This window comes from Callithrix jacchus, chromosome 6 (genome assembly GCF_049354715.1).
Source record: "Callithrix jacchus isolate 240 chromosome 6, calJac240_pri, whole genome shotgun sequence".
NCBI lineage: Eukaryota > Metazoa > Chordata > Mammalia > Primates > Cebidae > Callithrix > Callithrix jacchus.
Window position 1 is genome coordinate 20505112 of NC_133507.1, and position 12594 is coordinate 20517705.

The window sequence follows — 12594 nt, forward strand, 5'->3', positions numbered from 1 at the left end:
TGTTCAACTTTTTGAGATTGTGTGGTATTTGTCTTTCTGTGACTGATTTGTTTTACTTAACCTTATGTCCTCCAGGTTTGTCTGTGTTGTCTAAAGTGACCAGAATGATTTTTTTAAATAATAGCCATTCTTACAGTTGTAAGGTGATATCTTTTTAATCCACAATAATAAATTGTACACCTAAAATTGTTAAGAGGACAGATATCAGGTTAAGTGTCCTTACCACAACAAAAAAGGAAAATAGAGGATGGGTCTCATGTTAAGTGCCCTTAGCACACAAAAAAATATTTCAGAGAAAAATGACATGTAAATCAACCCTTGCGTGGGGTTCTAAGCATCTTGAGGTGTTTTTCTCTGCATTCTTTGCAGTGCTGAGAGAATGCCTTTCACATACAGATGCTCAGTAGGCATTGCCTTCCGCCGGCTTCTTTAGAAGCCCTCCGTGTGAATTACTCATGCCTGCTGGAGGCTGCAGTTAAGCACAAATCTCCATCTAAAGAAACATTCAGAGAGAAAGAGTGGGTATATTAGAGAAAGGGTTCAAGTCACATGGATCTCAACTAAAATCCTGACTTTGTCGTACACCAGCTAGGTGACCTTGGCAAATAATCTCTTGGAGCCTCACCTTTTTTAAAAAATTCAGGAAAATTGAGGATTGTTGCAAAGATTGAAGGAGATAACATATGTGAAGCCTCTCATGTTAAACCAGTGTCCTGTCTGCTTCCTTCTCTTTGGTCTGGGGATGATAAAGTGATTTAGGTTTTCCTGTTACCACTTCCTGTGTCTCTAGATTGGGCACAATAGCATTCAGTGTTCTTTGCATATCATCCAGATTGCATGTGCCTTTGCACAAGGTTTGCAGGGAGCCGATAACTAATTCCAAGGACAAACTAAAAGTGACTAAGGAATATTTGGTGTTGTCTTCCATGCCATTAATTCCTGCCTTTGCAATTTCAGCAGGTCAGGTGGCAGCTTCATACTAGTGAAAAATCCCACCGCGATAATCTACCTGCAAATTTGTCATCAATTTTTTTTTTTTTGTTTTGAGATGGAGTTTTGCTGTTGTTGCCCAGGCTGGAGTGCAATGGCACGATCTCGGCTCACTGCAACCTCCGCCTCCCGGGTTCAAGCTATTCTCCTACCTCAGCCTCCCTGTCATCAGATTTAATCCTTGTGTCCAATACCTAAATGCCCATGAAATATGTAAACCAAAACAGCCCAGACAGCTGCAACCAGGGAGGATATTAGTACAGTATAAAAAATAAGCAAAGTGTGAGTGATGGTGGATAATGAGCTACCTACACATTGCTCTATCTCCTACTCGTGTCCCAGTTTGGTAGGGAAAAAAGTACTTAACCTATGCAGTAGGTGTCACTAGTTAATTGAAGAGTCTCCACTCACTGAGGTATATTCATGATTGTTTTTCCCCTATGAAATTCTCCAGACTATACTTTTGAAATCCCTTTTCCCTCAACGAGTTTTAGAGATGCTTAACAGCACTGTGGGAAGTAGAAAAGTCCCTGTTTAAAGTTTCCTTTCTTGTTAGAAAATAAGTGTGCTAATAACTTTGTTAAGCCTTATCCTATGTAGCTGTTAGACATGCCGTGCTTACAGGCATCTAGTACGTTCTGTGTCCTTTACTTTAACCAAGATATCTGTGCTGGACGTGCTCACAGGCATGTCCAGTCTTTCTATTGCTTTTACCTGTTTAGAAAAGTTTTAAATTGTTAGCCAGTCGGGTTTTAGTTTGGATTGTGAGGTCTGGTTCCAGCCAACAGAGATCAAACACAGCAGTAAGGACAACCTCAAATGCATAAGGACAAATATGTATCCTTTCCTTTGTTGTACTCGTGGCAAAATGGCTAGTGAGAGTACCCTTCCTGCAGTCCAAAAGGTAAAAATTCCTTTACTAAAGGATCCTTTGTCTCAGTGCTAATTTTTCTTTGCAGCACTGAACATCTATTTTCAACAGGATCTTAACCCAAATTCCATAACTTTTCACTCACTTGGAGTTTTTTAGTCTCCTTTAGCTTCTTAAGACATTTGTAAAATAACTCTCTTATGTGCTCTCTAAATCCCCCTTTTCCCCTGTCCCAAACTCAGGCAGATGCTGGGGTTCTCTCAGGGACAGCATAAAGAAGGACATCTGGTTACTTTGCAGCCTGCCCTTAGCTTCCAGCTTCCCCAGACCATGTGAGCAAGGGATGGGAAGGGACAGAGAGGAGGCGGCAAGTCTGTGGAGCCTAATCCTTTTTTCATGGTTCCTACTGCTTCTCTAAGTGTGCTGACCTTTGGTTTCTTTTCTTTTTTTTGAGACCGAGTTTCGCGCTTGTTACCCAGGCTGGAGTGCAATGGCGCGATCTCGGCTCACGGCAACCTCCACCTCCCGGGTTCAGGCAATTCTCCTGCCTCAGCCTCCTAAGAAGCTGGGATTACAGGCACGCGCCACTGTGCCCAGCTAATTTTTTGTATATTTTTTAGTAGAGACGGGGTTTCGCCATGTTGACCAGGATGGTCTCGATCTCTTGACCTTGTGATCCACCCGCCTCGGCCTCCCAAAGTGCTGTGATTACAGGCTTGAACTACCGCGCCCGGCCTGGTTTCTTTTCTATTCTGGAGAACAGAAAAGGTCAGCAGACTTAGGGAAGCAGCAGGAAGGTCAGCAGGCCTTCATGTATTATCTGGATTTTATATCTAGTACTGGTCTGCTCAGCCTGCCACAGCAAAGCTTCATAGACTTGATGGCTTAAGTAAGGTAAGTTTACTTTTTCCAGTTCCGGATCTTGGAAGTTCCAGATGACAGAGTCGGCAGGGTTTTCCCTGAGACCTCTCTCCCTGGCTAGGAAACAAGCACCTTTTCTCTGTTTGCCTGCATGCGTTTTTCCCTGTGTGCACACCCGGGTATCTCTCTTGTGTCCTGATCCCCTCTTCTTATAAGGATACTAGTCAGATTAATTAGGGCCCACCCTAATGGACTGATTTTAACTTAATCACCCATTTAAAGACCCAATCTGCAAATATTGTTACATTCTGAGGCACTAGGGGCTAGGACATCAACATACGAGTTGTGGGGTGACACAGTTCAATCCATAACATATATATAATCATACTGTATAATCATATATATGATATAGGCAACATATATATAATATATATATTTGCATCTAAGTTTTGCAAATTTTATAGCTTATTAGAAACTTACTTTTTTTTCTTCTTGAAACAACTGTAGGGAGTACTTAACATTTTTCAAAATCAAGAGTGGAGAGAAATATCTAATATGATTAACAACAAAGTAATACTGAGAATAATATTGACAAGTGAGCAGTGCATGAGAAATAAGTTAGAAATAAAACGTAACCAGATCAAAGTAAAACCCTGCACTTAGCAGGGGAAATATGACAACATTCTCCACAGGATCCATTTTTCAACACATGATTCAGCACCTTTTATGTGCCAGACGTGCTTCTAGGGTTTGGAAGTACAGTGGCTATCGAGATTTTTTGAAAGGAGGGAGAGAGAATAAATGTAAACTATAATTGCAGGTAGTAACATATATATATAATGTAATTATAATTGTATTATAATTGCACATAGTAACATGTATTACTGCATTATAATTGCAGGCAATAACGTATATATGCAATGCAGTTATTATATGTATGCGTGCATTAAAACAGATGAAATGAGATCATGGAGTGAGGTAGGATTGAGTTTAGATGAATGGTACAGAAGGTGGTAGCTGAATGAAGGTCTGAGAGTGCAGGGGGCGAGCCAGGCAAGATCATTCCAGTAAGACAGGTGGAAGTGCCAGGCAGGCAGCTGAGACCCGCCTGTCTTATGTGGGACCAATGGAAGGCTTCTATAGGAGAATGAAGTGAAGAAGGGAGGCTTGGTAAGGTAAGTGGGGCCAAATTATGCAAGGCCTGGTAGGTGACTTTAAGGAGTTTGTATTTTATTTTGAGTATAAAGGGAATATCTTGGAGGGCTTTGAGCAGATCAGTGACTTGATCTGACTTTGGTTTTTAAAGGACAATTCTGCTAAGCCTGTGCGGATTTAACTGTGGATAGGCAAAAGTAGAAATATTGAGTCAGGTTATATGTTTCATTTCTTTATTCATTTTAGAGACAGGATCTTGCTTTGTCACCCAGGCTGGAGTGCAGTGGTGCCATTATAGCTCACTGCAGCCTCAAACTCCTGGGCTCAAGTCATCTTCTCACCTCAGTCTCTCAAGTAGCTGGGAGTGCATGTGCATGCCACCATACCCAGCAAAGTTTTAAATTTTTTAGAGACAGAGTATTGCTGTGTTGCCTAGGCTAGTCTCAAGCCCATGGCCTCAAGCAGTCCTCCTCTCTCAGCCTTTGAAAGAGCTAGACACGTTACTCCTGACTTTCCAAAAATATTATGGACTGAAATGTGTCTCCTCCAAATTTATATGTTGCAGCCCTAACCCCCAATGTGATGTTTGAAGATAGGGGCTTTAAGGAGATAATTAAGGTTAAATGAAGTCATAAGGGTGGGGCCTTAATCTGATAGGATTGGGAAGAGAGACCAAAGCTCTTTGTCTCTGTGGGCACACAGGGGAAAGGCCATGTGAGGGCATAGTGAGAAGGCAGCTGTCTGCAAGCCAGGAAGAGAGCCCTCACCTGCAACCGAATCAGCCAGCATTTTGACCATGGACTTCCAGCCTCCAGATATGAGGAAATAAATGTCCATTGTTTAAGCTGTCCAGACTGTAGTATTTTGTTACGGCATCCCAAACAGATAAATACAAAAACCTGACATAAAGAGCCCTTGGGCAAATTTGTTTTTATTAATATTTTTTTTGTTGGCCCATGTTGAAGGCATGTGTCAGCCTGCAATGCTGCTGCTAGAGTCAGCTAATGCAGTGACAGCCTGCATTGTTGGTGTTTGTCCCATCCAGGAAGCGGGGAGTGACTCTGCATTCTGTGCACGTTAAGCCACATGTGTACACATCTGTTACCACATTTTAATAAATTGCATACAGATATGGCACGTGATAACCCTATCAGTAAGGGAGAGAGTTCTGGACATCACATTGTATGTGGAAAAGTTTACGGAGCTGATAAAATAGATAAAATAGAGCTGGGGACAGATAGAAATGATGACCTCCAGAACTGAAAGGCGAATATCTTATCTAATTTCAAGATGAAGAATTTTTAGGTAGTCAGATTTTACCTGTATGCAAAAGACCTCACTAGCTAAATTATTTAAACTGCAAAACATTTCCTCAGAAAGGAGTAATCTCTTTATTTCAGGAAGTAATAATCTCAGCCTAGAAAAATACTTGTATGCTACACAGTAGAGTAGATTTCCTCTTCCTTGAGGAGACAGTCACCCCTCAACACATGTATATGGAAAGACACTGGCCAAAAAAAGGCAAAGATAGTTTCATGAGGCCGGGCACTAAGGTCAGAATATAGAGGTAACTATAAATGTCTCAATATGATGTATGAAATCAAAGTACATCTCCAGGCTCTGAATCTGCTGCATATTTCACTCATTTGTGCAGTTCTTGATTTGGTAAGTTGGCTCCCAGGCAAACGAACATTCACATTATGGATTTGGATATTGCTTTTTATATTGGTGAGGTAATGAGTCTGTTTCTTTTCTAATACTGAAATCATTTTAGAAACAGAATACAAATAAATGAATGACCATAAACAAAATAACATTATTTTTATGATTACAAATGTCGTGCCTGTTCATGGCAGAAAATAAAGGAAGTGTGTGTGGAATAACAATAATGACCCCGATTCCTAGCTGTAAGACTTAATCAAGATGAACATTTTAGCATATTTAATGCCAGTCTTTTTCTAAGTATAATCATATGTATGTATTTTTTACTTGTTTTTATTGAAAAAATAGAGATGAAGTCTTGCTATATTGCTCAGGCTGGTCTCAAACTCCTGAGACTCAAGCAATCCACCTGTCTTGGCCTCCCAGAGTGCTGAGATTACAGGCATGAGCCACCATACCTGGCCAACCATATACGTGTAAAACTGCAACTCTATGCACATATGCATATCCCTTTGAAATTGAAAGTGGGTCATTTTCTGTTCTATAATACATTATCAGCAATGCTATATGCCATTCATGAATGTGAAATAGGATGTTTCAATAGCTGTGCCATATTCCATGCATAAATTTGCCAAAATTTACAGTATATTTTCACATTTGTCCACTGAATATGTACAGTGTTGCCAGTTGGTATGGTTTGGATATGTGTTCCTGCCCAAATCTCATATTGAAATATAATCCCTAATGTTGGAGGTAACACCTGGTGGGAGGTGATCAGATCATGGGGGTGGATTTCTCACAAATGGTTTAGCACCATCCTTTCGGTGCTGTTCTCATCATAGTTCAGTAAGTCTCACTAAATCTAGTCGTTTAAAAGTGTGTGACTCCTCCCCCATTGCTCTCTCTCTTGTTTTGCTCCAGCCATGTGATGTGAGTGCTCCCCTCCTTCACCTTCCACCATGATTCGAAGCTTTCTGAGGCCTCCTCAGAAGCCAAGCAGATACCAGCATCATGCTTCCAATACAGCCTGCAGAACCGTGAGTTAATTAAAGCCTTTTTCTTTATAAGTTACCCAGTGTCAGGTTTTTCTTTATAGCAGTGGGAGAACAGACTAATAGACCAGTGTTTCACTGTTGCCATTAACACTATGATAAACTCCCTTATACGGATATGTTTGTATACATGTTTGATTGTTTTCTTAAGATAATTACTAGAAATGGAATTAATGGGTTCATGCCTGAATATTTGTAAAAATCTCGGTAGAAATTGTCTGTCAAACTGACCTCCAGAAAAATGATGGCACTTTCTATTCCTGTGATTGGTATATAAGGCTGCCAGTTCCTGGAAGTTCAACTCTAAGCGTGCTCTTTAAAAAGAAATTTTGTCTATTTGATAAGCAACAATCGACTTTCAGCTTCATTGTGATTTATCTGATTAGTAAGATTAATTTTTTCTTCTATATGCAAGTAGCGATTAAATTTAAAGTGATTTAAGTAGTTTCTGTTAAGGACTGTTTATGTTCTTTGCTATTTTGTTACATTGCCGCTTGTCTATTTCTTGTTAATGGTAAGGGTGCTGTCGAATGTAAAGGGGTAAACTTTTTTTAACATATATACATGTTTTTCGTTTGCCTGTTTTTTCTCCATCTGTTTTTCATTACCACTAACATGCAGAAGGTTTTTACAGAAATTACTTGGTTAAAACTGTACATCTAGGCCGGGCGCGGTGGCTCACGCCTGTAATCCCAGCACTTTGGGAGGCCGAGGCGGGTGGATCACGAGGTCAACAGATCGAGACCATCCTGGTCAACATGGTGAAACCCTGTCTCTACTAAAAAATACAAAAAAAAAAAAAAATTAGCTGGGCATGGTGGCGCGTGCCTGTAATCCCAGCTACGCAGGAGGCTGAGGCAGGAGAATTGCCTGAACCCAGGAGGCGGAGGTTGCGGTGAGCCGAGATTGCGCCATTGCATTCCAGCCTGGGTAACAAGGGCGAAACTCCGTCTCAAAAAAAAAAAGAAAAACAAAACAAAACAAAACAAAACTGTACATCTTTAATTTTGCAATTATTTTCTATAAACTTTATGCTTAGAAAGTTCTTTCCAACTATAAAATTGGTTATCTAATTAATTAGCTGCTTAGTTATCTAATATTTAGCTGTATTTCATTCTAATGTTTAACAGCATAGAAAGACTTCTTGCCTACAGTATGAGGTATGAATCTAAGCTGATATCTTGCCGTATTAGTTGTTCCACAGTATTCACTGGATATCTTCCTCTTTAACTACCTGAGATATTACCAAAAGTGAATTAATTCATATATTGCTGTTAAAACTAAAAAGCTTAAACAAGTTTAACAGTTTAAACAAAGACTGATTTAAGAATTGGGCAGCTCTCAGAATCAGAACAGGTGCTAAGACGTCCAGTCTGTAATGTATATGTAATAAAAGCATATTTGAGATGGAGTCTCGCTTTGTCACCCAGGCTGGAGTGTAGTGGTGTGATCTTGGCTCACTGCAAGCTCTGCTTCCAGGGTTCAAGAAATTCTTCTGCCTCAGCCTCCTGAGTAACTGGAACTACAGGTGCATGTCACACACCTGGCTAATTTTTTGTATTTTTAGTAGAGATGGGGTTTCACCATATTGGCCAGGCTGGTCTTGAACTCCTGACCTCATGATTTGCTCACCTTGGCCTCCCAAAGTGCTGGGATTATAGTCAGGAGGCATTTAAAACAGAAGTGAAGTTTAGAGACAAAGTTCGTTATCTTGCTCTATTTGGATCAGTTGACGACGACCTCCTTCTCCTGTTTCTTCTCCTCCTGCTGTTCCTTCTCCTCTTCCTGTTCCTTCTTCTCCTCCTATTCCTTCTCCTCCTCCTCTTCCTTCCCCTCCTCCTGTTCCTTCTCCTCCTTTCCTCTTCTCCTCCTCCTCCCTGCCTTCCTCCTCCTCATCTTCTTCTTTGTACTCCTTCCTCCTCCCTCCTCCTCCTAGTCGTTGTCTTCTTCCTCGTCCTCCCTCCTCTTCTTCCTCCTCCTCCTCCTCCTCTTCTTTTGAGGCTGGTCTTGAACTCCTAGACTTAAGCAATCCTCCTACCTTGGCCTCCCATAGAAATGTGATTACAGGCATGAATCACAGCTGCCTGTGACTGACTGAAACTCAGTTGATGTGCTTGGCTGAGGCTCTGTTATTTGTTACAAGAGTACATTTCTAGTTCGGCTCTCAGGTGGTTCACTTAGGTTGCAGTTTGTTACATAAGAACTCAGTTATGGAGGTATCTTCAGGCCAAATTTAGTTTAGCATAAGGTTTCTGTACTTTTATAATGAGTAGAGTTTTATAAATTAATTTTGGGTGTTATGTATACAAGATTGACAAGATGTTGGTCCTTATGGAAGCTGGGCTATGGGTACATCAGAGTTTATCATACTACTCCCTTACCTTTGCTTTGTACTTGAAAATTTCTCTGATACAATGATTTTATTACTGTAGAAGTCTTTATATTTGAACTCTTACCTCTTCCTCAAATTCAATATATGGTCAGTTATCGCCAGATCCTGACTGCTGTTGCACATTATCTCTATAACCGCTTTAGCTCAGGCAGCTCTGTCTTCCCTGGGCCTCTTGCCTGCGGGGGTCCCTGTTCCAGCCATCCTCACATCACCTACCTTATCATGCCTTTCTTTTAGCACTGGGCTCCTTTCTAGGCAAGCCGCATCATGCACCATACATTCTGGGCATTGCACACTAATCGCCCTTCCCTGAATTTGCTCTGTTGCATTCTCACCTGAGTTCTTTTGCACCTCGCTTTCTGCCTGGAAAGAACTCACCTTCCTTGTCCATCTGGCAAACTCGTGTGGTCTCTTCCCTACTCAAATGGAGCACCAGCCTTAGAAAGCATTCCCTGGACCTCCAAGGCATCTCCAGCCATGAGCACTGTTCTCTCCCCGGGGCTTCCATCATGGCACACACTCTGGCACATTTGTTTATGTATCGCATACAAAAGGGAACAGATTCTTGTTTATTTGTATAACCTCAGTGCCTAGCAAAGGGTCAATGAATGTTTGATGTGTAAATTACAAGGAAAGGAAAATCTACCTTCTAAACCCACATGAAAGGAAGAGTGATTCTAAATTAGAATTTAATTGTGGTACTCTTTCTGACTCTCATTTCTAAAGTATGGTTGTACCTCTAGGTGCCGTCCTAATGAGTCACAAATTTACCCTGAAATGAATGGGACTGGAACCTCAGGGCTCCTCATTGCATGCCCTCCTTCCCAGATTGTGGGAGGAGGCCTGGTGATGTGTTCACGTGGTTACCTGATAATACAATATTAGCAAGACACTTACCTCCTCTCTTCCACTTCCTTTCTTGTCAGAGAGTGGTGGAGTGAGCCAGGACATGTTTGGGATCCAGCTAAAGAAGGTTGAGCTGAGAATGCAGTCATATGAATTTAATAAGATCCATTTGTATGGTTTCCAGTCATTTCTGCGAATGTTATTATCAGCTGACCAGGTGTGGAAGACTATCTTTCCCCCATCTCTAATGAGTCAACTGACCTCATGACACAAAGGTGCAGGGCCAAAAGTCCTATGGTGATGTGAATGTGTGCATTGGCCTCTGGTTCTGTAAATATGTGACTACTGGAGAAGAAGCATGGCTTGTAATTTACAAAGCTAAGTTGCTTGTCCCTAGAAAACCCTTTCAGTCATCAGATGTATACAGTTAGACTAGTCAAGACAGATATTCTTGCCTATCAGGCAAGTACAATGTACATAACTGTATTTTATACAATGTATACAAAAGTACAATGTATACAATTATATTTTAAAATTTTGATGGGAACTGAGAGAAAGATGATTTCTCATAATTCCTGTATTTGCAGAAATACATACACAACCACCTGTGAGTGTCTCTGTGGGGGAAGTGGCAGATTTTGCCTGAGCTGGGCATTACCAAGGACAATCATGAAGTTGAAGGAAAGGAAATGTTTGTAAATTATCAATAGCTAGTCAAATGTTGACCAACTGTGCTATAAAACTGGATTATCCTTCTATTCTATCAATAGAAAATGATACTATTACAAAATTCTTGTCCCGTGATGAGGTTCCAGGAGTGTGTAGCCAAAAATATAGGAAAAAACTATTATAAGTGATGTCAGAAAGTTTATCCTAAAAATATCATGTAATCTTAAAAAATCTGGTGGTATAGATTGTACTTACCAACTGTTGGAAAATGTGTAACTTGTTTTGATTTTAAGTAATTACTCACATTTGTACTTGATGTTGTATTTGCACACATTCTTTCCTCTATTTTATTTGACTATTATTTATTATTATTTTTTGAGACAGAGTCTCGCTGTCACCCAGGCTAGAGTGCAGTGGCGTGATCTTGGTTCACTGCCATCTCCACGTCCTGTGTTCAAGCAATTCTCCTGCTACAGCCTCCTGAGTAGCTGGGATTACAGGCCTCTGGCACCATGCCTGGCTAATTTTTGTATTTTTAGCGGAGATGGGGTATCACCATATTGGTCAGGCTGGTTTTCAAACTCCTGACCTCAGGAGATCCACCTGCCTCAGCCTCCCAAAGTGTTGGGATTACCCAGCCTGAATGCATTCTTTTCTTAAAGTTGCCTTCCCAAATTTTAAAAGCCTCAGGCCTCATCAGCCCTGGATCCACCTCTAGTCCTTCCCCTCTGAGACCTCAACCATTTATGCCTTTGCCATTGTAACACCTTCCCCAGGATTCTGAGGCCTGGTTTTCTTTCCAGACCTTTGGTTTTGAGTGTACGCGTGCTAGTTGGATGTCTCCTGGTCATCATCTCACTTTCCATCCCCATTAGAACATCTGGCTTCCCAGGTTACCTCTTTGATATCATCACTACCCTCCCTCTCCTCAATTTCCTTGACCGCATGGCTCACATCTGATACCTCAGATCCTCTCAGATATTCTCCCCAGCGTTTCTTCCATTTCACAGACCTTTACTTTCTTGCTGTCACTGCTGAAGCAGAAATCTCTATTGAGCCATGTGTGGGCTACTGTAGCCCACTGAACTGGATCTCTGCCCCATCTTCCCATAAATAGTTCACTTGATTGAATTGTCATTTATTATGCTGGTACAGTAAATGATTAGGATTGAAAAAATCCACTTGCCCCATCCATTCAGATATACTCTATGATGCTAATTCTTCCATAGCTCTTGGTTTAAATCTTAAGCGGACCCCACAGCCTGTCCTCATATTCTTAGATGATAAAAAAAGTCTTCTGATCACAAAGTGTCATTTCTATGGTTCATACACAGGCCACTATAATAATTGTAATAATCAGCATTCTCTAGAGAAACAGAACCAATAGGAAGACACACACACACACACACACACACACACATCCACACATGTGTGTGTTTGCCATGCCACACTGCCGCCATCCCGGGTGGTGGCCCTGTGGTCACTCAGTTGTATATAGTGTCCTGTCACACTCAGGTTTTGTATACTGTGATGTTGGTTGTTCCATTAATAATTCCTCTTCATATTCAGTAGAGAATGACTGGGATGAATGCTCTCTCTAGAGGGCATCACAGACACAGAACCAGGCCATTACAATCAGCTAAGAGAGAGAGAGAGATTTGTTAGGTTGGTGCAAAAATAATTGTGTTTCTTGCCATTACTTTCAATGTAAAACCACTATTTTACTTTTGCACCAACCTAATATTTTAAGGATCAACTTCTACAGTTGTGGAGGCTGGCCAGCAGGCCTGAGACCCAGAGCCCACAGGCAGTCTGGAGGTAAAATTCTCTGTTTTCAGGAGACCTCAGTCTTTTTCTCCTTCAGTGGAGTGGATGAGGGCTACCCACATGATGGAGACTAATCTGCTTTACTTAAAGTTTTACTGATTAAAATGTTAATCTCATCCAAAATATACCTTCATAGCCGCATTTAGACTGGTGTCTGACCCAGGTGCCTAGCCAAGTTGACACATGAAAATCACCACCACGATCTCTAACATTTTGATCCTCACGCAAAGCTAAGGTTTCCCCCCACCACCGCCCCTACTGCAGGGTGT

The 12594-nt window shown here is 41.2% G+C and overlaps 1 protein-coding gene across 4 annotated transcripts in view; it reads left to right on the forward strand.

Moving 5' to 3' along the window:
• Positions 1-12594, forward strand: part of SLCO3A1 (solute carrier organic anion transporter family member 3A1) — an 829245-nt gene that overhangs the window by 105664 nt on the left and 710987 nt on the right. For 3 of the 4 annotated variants that reach the window (XM_078326842.1, XM_078326843.1, XM_078326840.1), the window contains exon 2: positions 6461-6576. In XM_078326842.1, coding sequence (XP_078182968.1) covers positions 6499-6576 — 78 coding nt within the window. In that variant the 5' untranslated portion in view covers positions 6461-6498. Of the gene's footprint in view, positions 1-3609; positions 3898-6460; positions 6577-12594 lie in introns of those variants that run through there. The other variant, XM_078326841.1, reaches the window with a different exon arrangement.